The following is a 20,196-nucleotide window of genomic DNA, read 5'->3' as shown; positions in this document are numbered from 1 at the left end:
CTGCTTTCATCAAAGACAGTGGGAGAGATCTTGATGACTGAAGTAATTATACAATCATGGTGTGAACATCATGGACATGGAATGGACCATAAGTCTTGAGAGTTTTAGGGCCCTGGCAAGCACTTTGCAGCAATGAATATTAACACATAATACTGTTGAAGAGAATAGGTACTTCATGGAAGTGAATAATCATACAAAATGCTCAATAAAAATAGTGAGGTTTTTTGTCTTCAAAATTTTCTAAAAGTCAATCTGATTTCATAGCAAATAGACTTGTGGATACAGTTGGGGAAGGAGAGGGTGGAGCAAATTGAATTAAGAGAGTAACATTGAAACATATGTTACGATTTGTAAAAAAGATAGTGGGAATTCGCTGAATGACTCAGGGAACTCAAATCTAGTGTTCTGTGACAACCTAGAGGGGTGGGAGGTGAGAAGGAGGGAACATATGTATACTATGGCTGATCCACGTTGATGTATGGCAGAAACCAACACATCATTGTAAAGCAATTATCTTCCAGTTAAAAATAAGTAAATTTTAAGAATCAGTCTGATTTGAACAAAACTTTAATTAGCCAGTTCTATGAAAGAAATATAATCAACACTATGTTTCTAGAGTCTAAGTTTATTCCAGGCCAGTGTTTTCAGAAGGTTTGGACTAGGACATTTTTCTTAAATAATATTTTTATTACTTATAAAAATGCTAACTTATTAGTTTTATTACCAGTCTTAAAGAACTGGTAATGTTGCAAGAATATGCCTTTGAAATAACAAGTTAGGAAGGATCTATGTAGAAAACTCTCCTTAAAAGGGCATTCATGTTTGAAAAATGAAGATAGAAAACCTATTAGTTTCAGAAATGACACCATCATTCACAACTCATCTCATGTTAGTATCTCAGTCATGCCTGACTCTTTGTGACCCCATGGACTGTAGCCCATCAGGCTCCTCTATCCATGGGATTTCCCAGGCAAGAATACTGGCATTGGTTGCCATTTCCTTCTCTAGGGGATCTTCTTGACTTAGGAATCAAACCCAGATCTCCTGCATTGCAGGCAGATTCTTTACTGGCTGAGCCACCAGGGAAGCCTCATTTACATCTATATGTTTCAGTATTGTCCACCTCACATTTGATTCCCGGGCATCTGGTTTTGGTCAGGAAGACACAGCTTCCATTACAAAGAGACATTCAGGATATACCTGTGATGTTTTAAGGTGGCCTGAATTGGCTCTATGAAGGCCAACTAACACTTGTATTTAAAATTCATATTTAAATGATTGTGATCAGGAGAATTTTTTTAAATGCTGAATCAAGCAGTATGTCATAGGTAAAACGCAATCTCTAGACTCAATTTTGTTTCCTGAAGACATTCCTAGAGTCTTCCAATTCCTGCTCCAGTCTGGACTGGATCTCTGTGGGGTTTCTGCATGGCTGTCCCAGCCAGTTTCCCAAAGCTGTCTCTTTGGGAAATCTCTTTCCTCCTTCTCTGTGTTGGTCTCCCTGTATTCCGAGCCCCAAATGTCCCTTCTTCATGAAGAATTGACTCTCTGGGTGTAGGTACATGAAAGGTAAATATTTTGAGAGCTTGATGTTTGAAATTATTGTAATTCTCCTACCCACTGGATTGATAGCTTGTCTAGGTGTACAATTCAAGAGAAAAAAAAATATTTCTACTCAGGATTTTGAATCCTTTTCTGATTTTTTTAAACTGTCATTGCTATTCCAACTCCTGTTTCTTTGTAGGTAACCATGTTGTTTTTCCTGACAATTTTTAAGACATCCTCTTTTTTCTGCTTTTCTAAAATGTCATGACAATGTGCCTCTATGTACATGCTATTATCACCATTATTAATATTGATAATGATATACTTCTTGTGGACTTTTTCAGGGTGGAGCCTCATGGTCTGCAGTTCTAGGGAATGCTATTTTATTATTTCTTTGATAATTTGCTTCCTCTTTTGTCTCTCTTTTCACTGATAAGTTGAGTGTTGAACTTCCTTAACTGATATTTTAATTTTTTTCCTTCTTGTTTCTTGCCCGTTGACTCATCTTTTTCAGTGTTATAAGATAGTGTCTTAACTTTATCTTTCTACCATTCTATTGATTTGTTGTGGAGTTTTTTTGGCTATCTTTTTTTTTTTTAAGTTTTTGATGGCTCTTTCTTTTTTGCCAATTATTACTTATTTATGGCATCCTACTCTTATTTCATCCATGAAATGTCTTTTTTTCTCATTCTGAAAACATTCTGTTGTTGCTTTTTAAATTGTTTGTTTGCTTTGTCCTTTGAATTGTCTTGCTTGTTTGTTTGATACTATTTTTTTGCCTATAAAGTTTTGGTTTTCTCATTTATTTTATTGACGTATAGTTGATTTACAGTGTTGTGTTCATTTCTGCTGTACAGCAAAGTGATTCAGTTTTATGTGTGTGTGTGTGTGTGTGTGTGTGCTTTTTTATATTCTTCTCCATTATGGTTTAAGCTTGGTATGATTTCATTTTCTTCTTTTCCTTGTTTTGTTTTTGCTTCCTCTGACTTTTTTTATACATTTTTAAACTTCTTTTTTTCCACTGGAGATTGACTGACATGTTGTTATATGTAGAACTCCATTGGTGGGGAGCACAGTACGGTCCTCATTATGGCAAAATGGCTTTCTGTCAATAAATCACATTACCAAGAATCCTCAATAGGTGTACTTAATGAAGTATCCTTAAGTGCTCCATCCTAGGTCGGGATGGGATACATATCCAGCCAGCATATGGGGAAACCAGTAGAAACGAGGGGTTCTCAGTATGCAGACTTTTATTTAGTTTTCCCACTCTGGCTTATATTTTCCAAAGAACCCTCTCTATTTTTTTTAAAGCTTCACAAATTATTTTCTAAGTTTCTCTCAGTTTTTTAATACTTTGCCAAATACAGCCATAACCACATATGTACACAGGTTCATGTACTAGCCTATGCTGTCTTGCCCAGAACAGTGAATGCAGGGGTACCTGGCTTGCTTTGACAGTCATCCCAGGGCCGAGTATTGCCAAACATTTAGCCACAGCATAACAGAGCTTCTCAGATTCCCAAAACTCACTATGAATTTCTTTGCCACCACTTGCTTAACCTGAAGCCAATGCCACTTTATACTTTAGGATTTTGTTGTTGTTATTAAGGAAACATTCAACTTCAAAGCACTAAATTATGCTTTTTCTATAACACATCGAACAATGCCAAGGTAAAAACAGATGTCCTCATGTATGGAGTGGGTCAACAAAAGGAATTTTTGTAACTTTTCACAGGTTAGTCCAGTGTGGTTTCGGAAGCTCTCCTCCATGCAATGTCTCAGGAACCCAAGTCCCTTCCATCTTGTGAGAAAAGGAAAAGAGTGGATGACTGTACATGTAGGGTCTTCCCTGGATGCAGAAAGTATCTCTTCTGAACACCATCACACAGACATTTCTGGTCACATGACTCCTCCTCTTGTAGTCAGACTGGAAAATCTAGTGTTCCTAGGGAGAAAAGGCAAAAATGGACATTCCTGGGCACATACCATTGTCTCTGCCACATACATCCACATCCCCCAAAACAGGTGTTAGTTCTCTTCCTTAGACTTTGTATATTCCTTTATTGTCATTTGGTTGGGCTTTAAGAGGAAGTGAAGATAAATGCATGTGTTCAATTCACCATATTTAAGTGGAAATCCAACTATATTTTTCTGAGCAGCTTTATTTTCATGATCTTTGGGAAAATTAACTTACTTTAGATAATAAAGAGATTCAATGTAGACCACTTTTAAATAGCAAGAATGATTTTAAATAAGTTATGCTACCTATACAAAAGGAAAATGAAGTAGAACTTTGCCTTGTAGAAATATTGCTTTATTTCTATCTCCTGTAATTTCAGATGATGAAGTATTTCATTTTCTGAGCTTAAAGCCTACTTATACATATCAATAACTACAAAAAGCTCAGAGATTCACCAGATAAAAAGTTTACACATATAAATAATAATGATTATAATGAAAGTTTATGAAATATTTAAATTTTATAAAACTTGGATGTAGAATACTTCTCATTGGTCCAACATTCCCAAGAGTACACGAAGCACAGATTCTCAAATTTCACATTCTTTATTTTATTTTTTCTCTAAAATTCCATCAGGAAAGTGTCAAAGTAACAATAATAAAATAATGACTACTATTATTATTTATAGTGTATCTACTAAGTGTAAGACATTTACGTTCTGTCATTTGAGTCATGCAACAAATCTGTATAGTAAATTGAACTTCCGTTCTTTCATGGAAGAAGCTGAGCCTTTGAAAGCATAAAAGACTTGTTCAAGGTCACAGTACTAATAAGTTGCAAAACTGGATTATGAGTCTAAATCTGTGTCATTTCAAAGTAACTTCTCTTTCTAGTATTACAGACTGCCTTCATTTCTTTTTTAAGAGTTTTGAGATAGTCACTCATGAACTAAGCAGAAGAAAATTTCATTTGAGAGTTGTAGAAACCTAGCCCACCCATGTCTAAATGAAAGTCTTAAATCTCCTCCCGCTGCCCCCACTCTCCCCACCTCCACCACCTGACTTAGGAAACAAAAGCATGCCGAACCCTCTGCCCGACGTCCATGGAAGCCACAGCACGCTGCGGCAGGTGCGACTTCAACTTCACCAGCCACGTTTGTACGGTGATGAGAGGATCTCACAGTCCCGTCAGGAAGGAATCAGTGGAAGAAATGTGTTCATCTGCTGAAGAGACTGTTCATACGGGAAGTGTAAACACACTCTCTTTCACAGGTAACAGAGAGGGAGCCACCTGCCTATGGCTTAGAAAGGAGAGTGACAGGCTGTTGAAAATGCAGATTTATTTCCCTCTGGCCTCATCTCTTTCCTTCACCTTGTATCAATTAATTTCATCATACTTAGGACCCCATGGACTGTAGCCTACCAGGCTCCTCCGTCCATGGGGTTTTCCAGGCAAGAGTATTGGAGTGGGTTGCCATTTCCTTCTCCAGAGGATCTTCCTGACCAGGGATCGAACCTGGGTCTCCCGCGTTGTAGGCAGATGCTTTACCGTCTGAGCCACCAGGGACCTGTTCACTTAGGAGCCAGCTAGTTACCAGGTAATTAAAGGTACAATCTGGAACTGTTCAAAGTTAGTAGTTAAAACAACTTCTAAGTCTAACTTTAAATAGGAATTATGTTATTTTAAAGTAAGCCCATAGAGAATAAAGAACAGAGGGATAAATTAGTTTTGTGACCTTTTATGGTAGACACAGTTAATTTTAAATGAGCCTAATTTTCTCAAAAGTTTGAATGCAGGCTTTCAACAAATGCCATGAATGAATGTTGTTAACGTTATTCTTGCAAGCAGAAAAGAGGCAGAAACGTGCTTGTTCATTAAGACCTGACAGCATCATTCTGAGGAGACAGACTGCTCAGTGAAATCAGTATTCCCTTTCCTCTTCAGCCTGGGTCCAGAGGCTGTGCTCTCCCTTAGTCTTTTGGGGGGTGTTCCCCAAGACGGCCGCCATCTTGGGAGTAAGAACCTTCATGGTCATGGAAAATAGTAATTTCTAAGCCCCATCTTGGCCTTAAAGCATTAGTCCAAAATAGTGATTCTCAGGCTAAGCTGAGTGTAGAGAAAAATGCTGTGAATTTTAGGATTATCTCCAAAATAGTTCTGCCATCTATTCACTTTTTTTTTTATTCAACCATTTACTTAAGGCCCTACTTAAGTTTCTGTTTTTCGAAAATTAAATATGTGTGTGCAACTCTGTGTGTATATGTGTGTACACACATCTATTTAGAGTGAAATAGAATACATGGAAGTGACATAATTCAAGCAAGCTAAAATCAAATAAACAGATTCCACTCCATTCCATCATGACTCCATTGCCTTACCCAGCCACTGGTAGGTGCTAATGGCAAACCTTGAGAAGGATAATAGTAAGGCAGGATACTGGGAGGAGAGGGAGTAGATTAGGGAGGGAAATAAAGTTTACTGAGTATTATTTCGTCCCAGTGTTGTGCATTTTTTAAAGTATAGGTGATTTACAATGTGTGTTAATTTCTGCTGTACAGCAAAGTGATTTGGTTATGTGTGTGTGTGTACTTTAAAATTCTTTTCCATTATGGTTAATCACAGGATATTGAATATAGCTCCCTGTCCCCTACAGTAGGACTTTGTTGTTTATCTCTTCTATATATAATAGTTTGCATCTGCCAACCCCAAAATCCCAACCCATTCCTCCCTCCCCCCGCCCCCACCACCACCACTTAGTGTTAGGCATTTTTAAACCTTACCTAACTTACCCTCAAAGCAATCAGGTAAGTATGATCATTTAACAGATGAGGAAACCAAAGGTCAGATCTGTAAATAAAAGTAACTTATGGGAAAAGTGAGGTTCATATCACATCATTGTTAGGAGCAGAAGACATCAGAGGACTCCGCACAGTGTAGGCTTCCTTTCTGGATGCTCCCAACCTCCTTCAAGCTGTTCGTTACACCTGAAATGTGTTTCTTAACTGTCATACTCAAGGACAAGGTCAGAATTCACGTCTGCAGTGAAGACTTCCCAAGTCCAGCCCCCTCTCCCTTCTGTGCTCCTGTGACACGTGGTTAAGCCATCACCACCCCTACCATGCCTCATAGGCAGCTGGACACTTGTCTCATCTCTCCCACGAAAAGAACAGCCCTGTTTACCTTTTAGATTTATCACGCTGTAAGCAAATAAAAATATTTATTGTAATGCCTTTAATTGGGAAAAGCCTCAGGATAGAAGACAGTTGGACCACTAATCTCCTCCCAGCCCCTGTTATAGATTTAATTCATGAACCCTCATTTAAAACTTACTTTGTTTCCTTCTAAGAGGATTCTCTGCTTTTATCTGCCTTTTTTAAGCAGGGTCAAGATTTTGAAGGATTTTTGTGATGTATTTGCGATAGACCTCTCCAGAAGAGAGTAGTTGTTTCCAACTACTGATATAATACTGTGAGAGCTTTTAATGACCATATTTAAGATCATTTTGCCTACTGGAAAACAGTGTAAATTGAAAATGAAAAATGACAAAAGTTTCTTCTTCATGAAAAAATTTCAGCACTCAAATGATGCTCAAATTCCACTGAGACCAATTTAGACTAAAAAAGTCAGTTTTTTAAAGAGATTGACAATTTAAACCTACCACCAGTGCTGACCAAAATTCATTTGTTCATACAATCCTTTATTTATCAAAAAAGTTTATTAAATCCTTACTAATAACCAGTCAGTATGCCAGGACAGGCAGATTCTTTACCATCTGAGCTACCAGGGAAGCCCTTCATACCAGGACCTTTAAAACAAATAGGAATTTCCATCAGGGATTTGAAGCTAATAGGAAGAGACGGAGAAACAAATATGTAATTACCTCTAATATGAGAAATGATGTGCAGGTAAGTTCTATGATAGAGGTTAGCATCAGATAATTTTGAAGAGTATGACAAAGACACCTAACCTAGATTGGAGAGGTGAGGGAGGAAAGACTTCAAGAAAGATATTATGCCTGAGGAGAGAAGGGGAGGTGAACCAGGCAGAGAGAGAACCACATGCAAAGTACAGGAAGCAAGAGGAAGCTAAGCATGTCTGAAAAACAACAGTATCTCAATATGGATGTAGCATGTATAAGGCAGAGAAAGTCATGGAGAAGAGGCCAGAGAGCAGGGGCCATATAATGAACCCCTCTGAGGCCACACTAAAGAGTTCACCTTTACGCAACAATGAGTGGATAGTAAAACTTTTTAAGCAATGGAATGACACAGTTATATACACATTTTTGGAAGGATTGTTCTGTCAGCTAAAAAAAAATGAAGACAAATGTGTATGGGACATTTCAGCAATTAACAAGTAAATATTGAATAAACATACACCCCCTAATAACCAACACCCTCAGTTATCAGAATATTAGCACCATGTAATGTATAAAATGATTTTGAGTTTGCAAGTAAAAGATGAAAGAAGGAGAGTTAAAAATTCTGGCAAGGAACAAAGAGCTCTGAGAAATGAGAGAGATGATTGAGGAAAGGTAAAATTTCAACAAATGATTTCTTATGTATAAACCAAAAAAAAAATGCTTTTATGGGCTGGGAATGTCTTTGAAAAACCAGCCCTCATGGGAAAATACAGAAACAAGGATAAGACATGAGAGAGTCAAAGGAGAATGAAATACAGTGGAGGAAAGATCAGGAATGAAGTGTGGAGAGCTGCCATAGATAGAAATAGAAACGTGGGCTTGAAATGTACAGAATAACAGGTACTTGCAATGAGTAGTTTAATCTACTATAACAAGATATTCAAAACTCGAGTTACCATCTGTGGGTCAGTGGACACTCTGGGAAGCTCACTCCCACAGGGTTATTCAGGATCTAGATTCTTCATCATGCTTCCAAGTGGTATAGCCTGAGTTACCACAACACCCTAGTTCTAGCCCATCAGAAGGAGATAAGAATGCAAATGATTTCCTCTTTAGAAAGTGATGCACAAATTGCCTGTGTCACTTCCCACGCTCCTTCCATTGTTGATAAGTCATGTGACTACACCAAGTTGCAAAGGTAACTGAGAAATGTAGACTCTGGCCAAGAGGTCTCTGGACAGAAGGGAGATCTGGGAACTCAGTGGTGGTCATCACAGGTACAAAGCAGCAGTTACCCTGAGAAAAATGAAGACAGAAATATATTTTTATAGCAATTTATATTTTATGAAGTTCTGCAACATAACTTACTGAATTTTATTTTCATACTAATTCTATAAAAGAGGCAGAGTAGGGTTTATTGTAAGGAGATGCATGTAAAGATAATGTGATAAAATAACCCAAGTGGATGGAGCTGAGAATTAATTAACCTGCATCCAATGGAGATATGGCAGGTGGCCTGGCAGCCAAGGAGGACCTCTTCTGACCCTCCTGTCTAAGGAAGAGTTATCAGAAACTGCCGCACAAAAATACACATGTACATATTCAAAATTCACAGAATTAATTAAGTGGAATGCAGATTTAAATAATTAAACTTTCAAGGAATGTTTTTGGTAAATTCGTAGCGTTTGTACTTCCAAAGTTATTAAAACTCAAAATTGAACTAAGATGTTTCAGACACCTTTTGAGACACCATTGAATCACATGGATGATTATCTAAAACTTAAGCCAGACCAAAAATCTTAGCAAGTTGGCTTTGTTGTTTTAATTAGATTGGTTGGTTTGATTTTTGTTTTCTGGCTTGGTGGAAGATGGAAGGAAGAATATGTAGTGCAGTATATACGTGTCTGACTCTGTGCAACCCCATAGATGGCAGCCCACCAGGCTTCCCCATCCCTGGGATTCTCCATGCAAAAATAATGGAGTGGGTTGCCATTTCTTTGTCCAGTGAAGGAAAGTGAAAAGTGAAAGTGAAGTCGCTCAGTCATGTCCGACTCTTAGCGACCCCATGGACTGTAGCCTACCAGGCTCCTCCATCCATGAGATTTTCCAGGCAAGAGTACTGGAGTGGGTTGCCATTGCCTTCTCTGATATACAGTATGTATAATGGAGTGTGAATTCATTTTTATTCACTAAAATGATATCATGATGTGCTAAGTTTCAATTCCTGTATCCCATAACTACATTATAATTCATATAGTAATTTAATAAAGTAATATTGACAATGTAATAATTGGTAAAGCTTATAATAATAAAATTATAAAAGAATGTTGCCAAACCTGCCTCATGCAGAAGAGATCATGAACTTGGGAAGCATTAACGTCTAATGTACATTAGTCAAATGCTTTTATTTTTCAATCTGTTTTATAATGTATCCATAGTTCTCTATTCAGAAAGGTGAATTCCATTCTATGCAATTTCATATCTCTGTGTCTTTCATATTTCTAAATATTGTAATACAAAATATTTTTTATGATTCAGAAAGTAAAGGCATTCAAGTTTTTATTTACATATATTGGGATTAGAACATTAGGCATTTATTTTTAACTCTTTAAAGGTTTTGACATTCATGTTCAATAGGATGGTAAAAAAAGTTTCTTAATTTTTTGAAAAAACTTAACTGTCTGATTTTCTGTATTTCCAGATGTGAACCTGGAGCCCTACATGATGTATGAGTATAGGATTTCTGCATGGAATCGCTATGGGCGAGGATTCAGCAAGGCAGTTAGAGCCAGAACAAAAGAAGATGTGCCTGAAGGAGTGAGTCCCCCCAGGTGGACAAAAATGGATCATCTTGATGATGTAATAGTCTTAAGCTGGAAGAAACCTATACAATCAAATGGTATTAAACTTTTTAAAATTAAAATAATATAATCCCATTAAATCCATAAGGGAACTGAAATTAGTGAGATGCATTTAATTGGCACACATCTAACTACTAAAAAGGGAACTTCAGTTTTGTGGGGAAACAGTGAAAACAGTGTCAGACTTTATATTTTTGGGCTCCAAAATCATGGTAGATGGTTATTGCAGCCATGAAATTAAAAGATGCTTACTCCTTGGAAGGAAAGTAATGACCAACCTAAACAGCATATTAAAAAGCAGAGATATTACTTTCCCAGCAAAGGTCCATCTAGTCAAGGCTATGGTTTTTTCAGTGGTCATGTATGGATGTGAGAGTTGGACTGTGAAGAAAGCTGAGCGCCGAAGAACTGATGCTTTTGAACTGTGGTTCTGGCAAAGACTCTTGAGAGTCCCTTGGACTGCAAGGAGATCCAACCAGTCCATCCGAAAGGAGACCAGTCCTGGGTGTTCATTGGAAGGACTGATGCTGAGGCTGAAACTCTGATACTTTGGCCACCTCATGTGAAGAGTTGACTCATTGGAAAAGACCCTGATGCTGGGAGGGATTGGGGGCAGGAGGAGAAGGGGATGACAGAGGATGAGATGGCTGGATGGCATCACTGACTCGATGCACATGAGTTTGGGTGAACTCCAGGAGTTGGTGATGGACAGGGAAGCCTGGAGTGCTGTGATTCATGGGGTTGCAAAGAGTTGGACATGACTGAGCGACTGAACTGAACTGAATCATTCATTTGTGAATTAGCCCTCACAAATTTTTAGCCCAAAATTATTATTTTCTTTGAATCCCAGCATATATCTGCTGCTGCTGCTGCTGCTAAGTCACTTCAGTCATGTCTGAGTCTGTGTGATCCCAAGCTGCTTTCAAATAAGCAAAGCATGTTATGAGAGGGCAAAATAGTATTGAAAGTAAATGTTTGATAGTTGAGGGGAAATAAACAATTGACTCTGATTATTCATGTCAAGAATCTATCTCCTCCATAAGAGTGAGTGTAATTAAGAACTGCTTCAACATAGCAATGTAATAGCAAATTAAAATTAAATAATGCTATATTATCCCATTTCTTTAGAACTCTCAGTTCAGTTCAGTCACTCAGTCATGTCTGACTCTTTGTGACCCCATGAATTGCACCATGCCAGGCCTCCCTGTCCATCACCAACTCCCGGAGTTCACCCAAACTCATGTCCATCAAGTCAGTGATGCCATCCAGCCATCCCATCCTCTGTCGTCCCCTTCTCCTCCTGCCTCCAATCCCTCCCAGTATCAGAGTCTTTTCCAATGAGTCAACTCTTTGCATGAGGTGGCCAAAATATTGGAGTTTCAGCTTTAGCATCAGTCCTTCCAAAGAACATCCAGGACTGATCTCCTTTAGAATGGACTGGTTGGATCTCCTTGCAGTCCAAGGGACTCTCAAGAGTCTTCCCCTACACCACAGTTCAAAAGCATCAATTCTTCGGCACTCAGCGTTCTTCACAGTCCAACTTTCACATCCGTACATGACCCCTGGAAAAACTGGTCCACCTTGACTAGATGGACCTTTGTTGGCAAAGTAATGTCTCTGCTTTTCAATATGCTATCTAGGTTGGTCATAACTTTCCTTCCCAGGATTAAGCGTCTTTTAATTTCATGGCTGCAATCACCATCTGCAGTGATTTTGGAGCCCCCAAAAATAAAGTCTGACACTGTTTCCACTGTTTCCCCATCTATTTCCCATGAAGTGATGGGACCAGATGCCATGATCTTAGTTTTCTGAATGTTGAGCTTTAAGAACTCTAAGCCATCTAATTTGTTTGCAAATAGTTCAAAGAATCCCACACTCAAATTCAGGCGTTTGTCTGTCTCTTTTAGGTCCTATTATTGCCTACATTCTTCTCCGAAATGGAATTGAATGTTTTCGAGGAACATCACTGAGCTTCTCTGATACGGAAGGAATTCAGCCCTTTATGGAATATTCATACCAGCTGAAAGCTTGCACAGTTGCTGGCTGTGGTACCAGCAGCAAGGTAAGAGGAGCTTGCCTAAACTCTGGACAGAATTGCCCAGTGTCAGGACTGTAGGAAGCTCCAGGTTATGAGCAATGTTTTCAGTGACAGAAAACAGTGTCCACCCCAATAAACTAGGGTGTCCATATGGCATCTCAACTGAGTACCAACACTTCCATCTGAAAGGATAGATCACTGAAAAAGAGATTTATTCAAATATCAATGTTTCCTTCACAAAAAGAAAAAAACTTGAACCAGTATTATCCTCTTAATCCCCTTCTCCTTCACCAACCACTTTTTAGTTGGTCTTCAATAAATTCATAATAATTCCCAAGCCATTTCTCAGTTTAAAAACGGAAATTCTATTTAAATATCATATCAACAAAAATGGCCATTTCTTGTAAAACAGACAAAAGGGCAAAGGAGTCTGACATAGGGAAATAAAATAGTTCCAAGGCTTCTCCAACAGCCTTGACAAGAATCAGTAGTCAACTGTATGTAGGGGAATTAAACTGAAGTATCATAGATATTTTCAAAGTATCTGGCTTGACCAATTTGTAGGTCATGGTGCCATATTGCAAGCAAATCAAAAAACAAAAATATATATTCATAGTGTGTATATATATATATATATTTTCATAGTATATATATATATATGAATATTACTCAGCCATAAAAGATAATTAAATAATGCCATTAGCAGCAACATCAACAGACCAAGAGATTATCATACTAAGTGAATAAGCCAGAGAAAGACAAATAACATATGATACCACTTGTATGTGTAATCTAAAAGAATGGATACAAACTCTTTTCTTTGTAAGAAAGGACATATTTACAAGATAAAAATAGTTTCACAGACATAGAAAACAAGTTTATGATTGCCAAAGGGGAAAGTGGGGAGAAAGGATAAATTAGGAATTTGGGATTAACATATACACACTAAACAAGGACCTACTGTATAGCATAGGGAGCTATGCTCAATATTTCATAATAATCTGTAAGGGAAAGAATCTGAATAAGAATACGCACACACATACATATATGTATATAACTGAGTCACTTTAGTGTATGCCTGAAACTAACACAATTCAGTTTTTTTTGAAGAAGAAGAAAAGTTAAAAGTAAAGAATGATTAACATTTTTAAAGCTTTCAAAACTATATTTAAGAGGAAGAGAAGATAGCAGATAGTTGTTGTTCAGTCACTCAGTCATGTCCAACTCTTTGCGACCCCATGGACAGCAGCACGCCAGGCTTCCCTGTCCTTCACTATCTCCCAGAGTTTGTTCAACTCATATCCATTGAGTTGATGATGCCATCCAACCATCTAATCCTCTGTCCCTCACTTCTCCTGCCTTCAATCCTTCCAAGCACCAGGGTCTTTTCCAATGAATCAGCTCTTTGAATTAGGTGGCCAAAAATTCAGAGCTTCAGCTTCATCATCAGTTCTTCCAATGAATATTTACAACTGATTTGACTGGTTTGATCACCTTGAAGTCGAAAGGATTCTCAAGAGTCTTTTTCAACACCACAGTTCAAAAGCATCAATTCTTCTTCTCAGTCCAATTGTCACATCCATACATGACTACTGGATAAACCATAGCTTGACTATATGCACCTTTGTCAGCAAAGTCATGTCTCTGCTTTTTAATATGCTGTCTATGTTGGTCATAGCTTTTCTTCCAAAGAGCAAACATCTTTTAATATCATGACTGCAGTAACCATCTGCAGTGATATTGGAGCCCAAGAAAATAAAGTCTGTAACTGTTTCCATTGTTTCCCCATCTATTTGCCATCAAGTGATGGGACCAGGTGCCATGATCTTCATTTTTTGAATGTTGAGTTTTAAGCCAGCTTTTTCACTCTCCTCTTCACCTTCATTAAGAGGTTCTTTCGTTCCTCTTCACTTTCTGCCATTAGGGTGATGTCATCGGCATATCTGAGCTTATTGATATTTCTCCCAGCAATTTTGATCCCAGCTTGTGATTCATCCAGCCCGACATGTCATATGTACTCTGCATAGAAATTAAATAAGTAGGATGACAATATACAGCCTTTATGTACCCCTTTCCCAATTTTGAACCAGTCCGTTGTTCCATGTCTGGTTCTAACTGTTCCTTCTTGACCTGCATACAGGTTTCTCAGGAGGCAAGTAAGGTGGTCTGATATTCCCATCTCTTGAAAATTTTTCCACAGTTTGCTGTAATCCAAACAGTCAAAGGTTTTAGCGTAGTTAATGAAGCAGATGTTTTTCTGGAATTGTCTTGCTTTTTCTATGATCCAACAGATGTTGGCAATTTGATCTCTGGTTCCTGTGCCTTTTCTAAATCCAGGTTGTACATCTGGAAGTTCTTGGTCACATACTGTTGAAGCAATATTATTTGGTACTTTAAGTGAAAGAGTCTATAGTCAGAAGCTGGATTAAGAAGTGACTGAAATTTGTTGGAAAGATCTATGGAGGAAGTTGAAGCAATGAGTTTGAATGTGGTCATTTAAGAATAGACAGAGGGACAAAAACCAAAAACCATAGATGACCAGCCACCTTGAGGGAGCTACTAAATGAAAAAAGGAAAAAGCAGTCAAACAATTTGGGAGAAAAATAAGGAAAGAGCCATTTCACCGATGCCAAACTAGTCAGAGGAAACGCAGTTTTCATGTGGTTTACACTTGAGAAGCTCAGCATCTTTGAACACTGTTGAAGAACCATCCAAATACAACGTTCATTCAGACCCATCAGATGCACCCCACCATCTAGACAGATGGCAGCTGATTGGCCCAATCAAAAATTACGGTCCAAAGGGTCCTAGAACCATTCTGCTTTTCACGTAACACATCTCCTTCCTACCAGATGCCAAAACAATCAGTGAAAAAGCGAAATCAGACTTAATTCTGTGAAAAAACAAAGGCAGCCAATTTTTCCACCCAAATATATTTTGATAATGTTGAGCAAATAACTGGTTGATTTACCCTTTTTTTCTTCTTACTTGGTTCTCTTTTAGAACACTGGTGCAGACACTATAAAGTCATCCTGGGTATCATAGAAGGAGTAGCAAAAAGACTGCCCATTTACACTGTTCAAAGTATGTTATATGCAAGCAAGTTCAGATGTGGGTTTTGCTCCAAATTTACTGGTGCTTAAAATGTACAAAATCAGGCTGTTAAAATGCAAAGACACCGATGGGCCATATGGAAGAGAGTTATCAAGAGTTCTCTAGTAAGACAGTCTGCCAGCCAGATTTTACTTGTTTAAACTGAGGACTGCACTCTGCCGTCAAAACTGTTGTTGAACCGTTGTGATAAATGGTAGTCGAAGACTTACGGAATACATTCAAGGTCAGATTTCATTGTTTGAATAGGATGGTAGAGAAAGAATTTTAAAAAGAGGGACTGCTTCTCCAAGCCCAGCTAATGATATGCCAAGCTAAGACAACAACATTTTAAAACAAAAGTGACATTCTCATTGATCAGAATACCTAGTGTACTATTGCAAGAAATTGCTGTTTAATTCCTGTGTTTTCAGGTCGTTGCAGCTACCACCCAAGGAATCCCGCAGAATATCCCTCCACCTAGAGTCACGGCCCCCAGTGCAGAGGCTCTGCATGTGAGTTGGCTTGTCCCTCCGAAGCCAAATGGCGTCATTAAAGAGTACCAGCTCAGGCAGGTCGGGAAAGGTCTCATCTACACTGATACCACTGACAGGAGGCAGCATACGGTCACAGGTAAAAAAAAAAAGAGGAAAACCTACCGGAAGAGTCTGTCACTGTGGTTAGGGGGGCAAAGCCTCCCAGGGGTGTGTGTTTGATATATGAGGTCACTTCGAGAGGACGTGTTCTCTTGACATATGGTCAGGTCCCACTTATCCATGCTAATAGAAGAGCCCACACTGGCAGCAATAAGCCACAACAGCAGATAACTTCAGAAATAATTTATATTTGGCTTTGATATGCATTATGTGTAGGGTTTTTGCATCAGTATTAAGGTGTTTTTTTTTTTTTTTTCCCAGACTAACAGTAAGATGCATTTTCATTCCCCAAGGATATACTGGTAGTTAATGGGACTAGGAGAGCCAGGAATGTACTTGAAGGAAGGAGAAAAATCAACCAGAGGCTAACATTTATCTACTGTGTGGGTAATTCATACACAGAATAGTTAACAGTTGACTGGTTGTGGCAATTTGTTGTTATTATTAACATTAATAGTAATTGTATTGTTGCTTATTATAACATGTATTATAATTAGCTTTAATAATATAATAGTACAGTATTATAGTATAGTGTCAGAAATTACTAGCAGTGATTATAATAATAATTAACATGTTTTAGTCTGAATGTCAGTCCTCAATAAAAGCAATTTCTGATTTACCCAGTCTAGGTTAGCTTTGCTAATACACCATCACATCACCTTGTTTTATTTTCACCACAGACCTTTCATTGCCTGACAGTGTTTGCTTTTTATTTGCCTTTTTTGTCCTGCTCCTTTGGAAGTATTTCTGCCTACTTCAATCCCATACCTTGAGCACCCAGAACAATCCGTGACACAGCAGTAGGTGCTAAATAAATGTTTGAGAATAAGTGAATTTAATGTGTTGAATAATGTCCTAAGCCTTGGCATTTACTGTTTAATTTGATCCTCATCACAAACCTATTATTACCCCCATTGTACGGAATAGAATGCTTCAAGAGAATTAGTAACTTAGCTCATCATTTAGACTATTGAATCATCCCAGACTGCTGTGTAAATTTGTTTAGTTTCTGAGAACACAAGCAAGAGTTTACAAACTTTCACTCTTTCCCTATTGTCAGAACCTCCCAACTCCCCCCAACCCTTCCCACCCAGCACCAACCCCACCCACCCACACCCACCTCTGCTTCAGTCTTCCTGAGTGAATGAATGCCTGCCTTCCATTGGACCCTATACTTCAGTTCAGTTCAGTCGCTCAGTCATGTCCGACTCTTTACTTAGCAGGGTACATTGATACCAGGGATGATGAAACACACAGAAATGCAGGAAGGCCTGGAAAAGCAAGCCTGATTTTTACTTAGAGGAGATGCAGGCTGTGCTATACAGGTGGAGAAAATAAATTCATCGTGATTTACCCTCAACTGGACAATTCCCTGACACACAGCAAGCACTCACTGACAGATGTCCACTGTTTTCCAAAAGTGCCATAAGCCTACGGAAGGTGCTTAATAAAATATTTGCGGACTAGCACATTGCAATCCTGATCTGAAGATCCTGAGCTAAGCTGATGATAATGGGGATGGGAAAGCCCTCATCCATTTAGATGATCAAATTTGTTCCTTATTTCAGTATAAATGAAAATCATCACCAGTAGTTAAAATGATGTTATTTTCCATGATAAAAACTTACATGTATATGGTGATTTATAATTTTAAAGAACCACTGCATTTTGACTCCTGTGACTCTCATCACAGCCTTGTAAGTGAGGGATGTTTTAAACACATGACTGACCAGGGAATTTTTGCAGAAAATAATGCCTGTAGCGTTAGTACATCTCTGGTCAATAATGTGTTAATATCCACATTGGAAAGATGAAGGTGAAAACTGGCCAACTCGGGGTGCCCAAGGCATTTGCTGCTTCCATACATGAGGAAATCAAAATACCATTTCATTCAAAAAAACAAAAGACATGTAACCTGCTTGTTGTATTCTAGATAGTATAGTAAGTGCTCCAAAATTAGACTGCTGCTTTTGAGAAGCTCCCGATACTAGTGACAAGTTAAGGACTAGCTTGTATAGAGCTGCTCCAACGGAACTGTGTACCAAATGGGGTAGAAGAAATCAAAAGAATGACTTAGAAAGGCCGTGGAATGTTAATTTACAGAATTTTGAAAGCAAAGTTAAGGTCCATGAAGACTTTGTAGTGATAAAAGTTTCACTATAAACCGGGATACAAGGGTGAAGAATTCTCTTCCTACAGAATCTGTCTACTCAATCAGCATAGGCTTCAAACTATTGCCAGCTGTAATGGTTTCCATTTTTAGAACCAACAGTTACATGCCAGCAGACCAAATTCAATTGTATTGTGCAAATCAACAGAATTGATAACCTCCTTAATTATAAAATAATTGCAAAGATTTTTGTTTAAATACTTTCACTCCACCAGTTCTTCTATTATCATTTGTTATGACCTTTTTCACATCAGAGAAGATTTCATATGCATAACTTAATGCCAAAGTTCTTCTTTTATTGGGATAAACATTTTAAAGTTTTTCCACCTAATTTTAGTTCTTTTAAGATTATAAAAGGGAAAAAAAATCTGTTAGAATTCATTTCATCTATCCCTCTGTATTATTTTAGACAGATTTAGAAGGTACTTCACTTGGACAATATAGTCCTAAACAGATTTCTTTGTTAAATGAGTAAATATACCTTTATTCAAAAAACCTTACTAAGTATACCCTCACATATGTTGTTCCTATGGCACAGGTGTGGTGCTTGGCATTAGAAAATCTGAAACCCGAGACCTGTGTAGTGTTCACACATTTTATCTGCCAGGGAAAATTCAGTTCCATGGTTAGTTGACTGATCTAATTCAGTAGGGAACTATCTTATGATGGGAATGACTGTTTTATTGAGTTTATGAAATGAACTAAAATAATCAAATTTATTTCACATTCAATCTCAAACATTTGATTGAAGAGCTGCCCGAACCCCCCCAGAGATAAAGATTTTGATTTTTCTCATCATTTCCAAAACCGCGGCATTCCCTGAGTCACAGTCAAACACTGATGAAGCTGTAGCTCTAGTCATCCAGGAGCCTGAGAATCTAGGTCCCTAGAAATGACAGAAGGGAAAGAGGGCACCTAGCACCAGCCCCATTGTCTCCATGCTTATTTTTAATTACCTCAAAGCTTTAGAAACATGATCCCGTAAATGCTTTGTGGGAATAGAGGCAAATGCACTCACCATGTGAAATCCATAAATTGCTTATAATCCTCTCAAGATGTTAAAAAAAAAAAAAAAAAGCATTAAGTAATTGAAGACAGGAAGTCCTCAGTTAATTATTTAGAGGTGTTATCACTGCTCTAAGTAAACCAAGGCGCTTTCTGCTATCTCACTGAGCCCAGTACCATGGGGACCAAGGGTAGCAGCCATCATCTTCTCAGATTCGCTAATGCAAACAGTGCGTGGCAGCTTGTCAATAAAAGACCTTTTCATATCATTTATTACTAGACATGCCCACCATCCTGCTCAGAACAAATGGGACATCAGCAATGGCATTGTTTCACTTTGAGTTGCCACATTTGAAACGTGGACCTCCTAATGTGGGCATTGGGGTAGAGCAGAGGGGGGAAAGGATTAACAAAATGATTAGGGACACCGAGAACAAAATGAATTAATCATGTCCTCTTTAGCAGCAGACATGATAAGGGCTTATGTGTCTCTTAACTCTGGGGGAATGTTTTCCAAATAATTCATTGAAAGTTGCTCATCATTTCATTTCATTGAAAGGGAAGAGTTAGCAGCCTTAAGTTAACAAGGAAAGAATAATCTGTCTTCCTTTCTCATACTATTAAAAACTTGTAAAAACCTTCTGTGATAAAACAGCATAAATCCTACCAGGGCTAATCGTAGCAGAAAAGGTACTACTAATGTTCTGAAACAGATATAGTACATTATCACTTTTGAAACAAAGAAAACATAGTTTGACCATCCATATTCCAAAATGTGGACATTTTTTACATGTAGATTTTATATTTAGGTAACTCCATCATGTGCTCCCATAGTATCCTACACTTGACTCTCATGGTATGTATTATGCTTCATTGAATATCCTTTTACTTGTCTCTACTCCTCAACCAGGAGTTAAAGTTTTTTTTAAGAACAGAGGCAGCAGCTTCCTTTTGCCATTGTGTTACCTGTACTGTGACCTATCACAGTACCTAACAGACATTAAGT

At 38.1% G+C, this 20,196-nt stretch overlaps 1 protein-coding gene and 1 non-coding gene across 2 annotated transcripts in view; one reads left to right on the top strand and one right to left on the bottom strand.

Annotated features, from left to right (window-relative positions):
• Positions 1–20,196, top strand: part of USH2A (usherin) — a 1,013,951-nt gene that overhangs the window by 801,164 nt on the left and 192,591 nt on the right. The window contains exons 55-58 of the mRNA XM_055581875.1: positions 4,575–4,779; positions 10,072–10,269; positions 12,139–12,293; positions 15,794–15,992. Of these exons, the coding sequence (XP_055437850.1) occupies positions 4,575–4,779; positions 10,072–10,269; positions 12,139–12,293; positions 15,794–15,992 (757 nt within the window). The remainder of the gene's footprint in view (positions 1–4,574; positions 4,780–10,071; positions 10,270–12,138; positions 12,294–15,793; positions 15,993–20,196) is intronic.
• Positions 5,003–5,074, bottom strand: TRNAC-ACA (transfer RNA cysteine (anticodon ACA)). Its single transcript has one exon. It is a non-coding gene; the product is annotated as a tRNA-Cys (tRNA).

This window comes from Bubalus kerabau, chromosome 5, assembly GCF_029407905.1.
Source record: "Bubalus kerabau isolate K-KA32 ecotype Philippines breed swamp buffalo chromosome 5, PCC_UOA_SB_1v2, whole genome shotgun sequence".
Lineage (NCBI taxonomy): Eukaryota > Metazoa > Chordata > Mammalia > Artiodactyla > Bovidae > Bubalus > Bubalus kerabau.
This window is presented reverse-complemented; position numbering and strand designations above follow the sequence as displayed.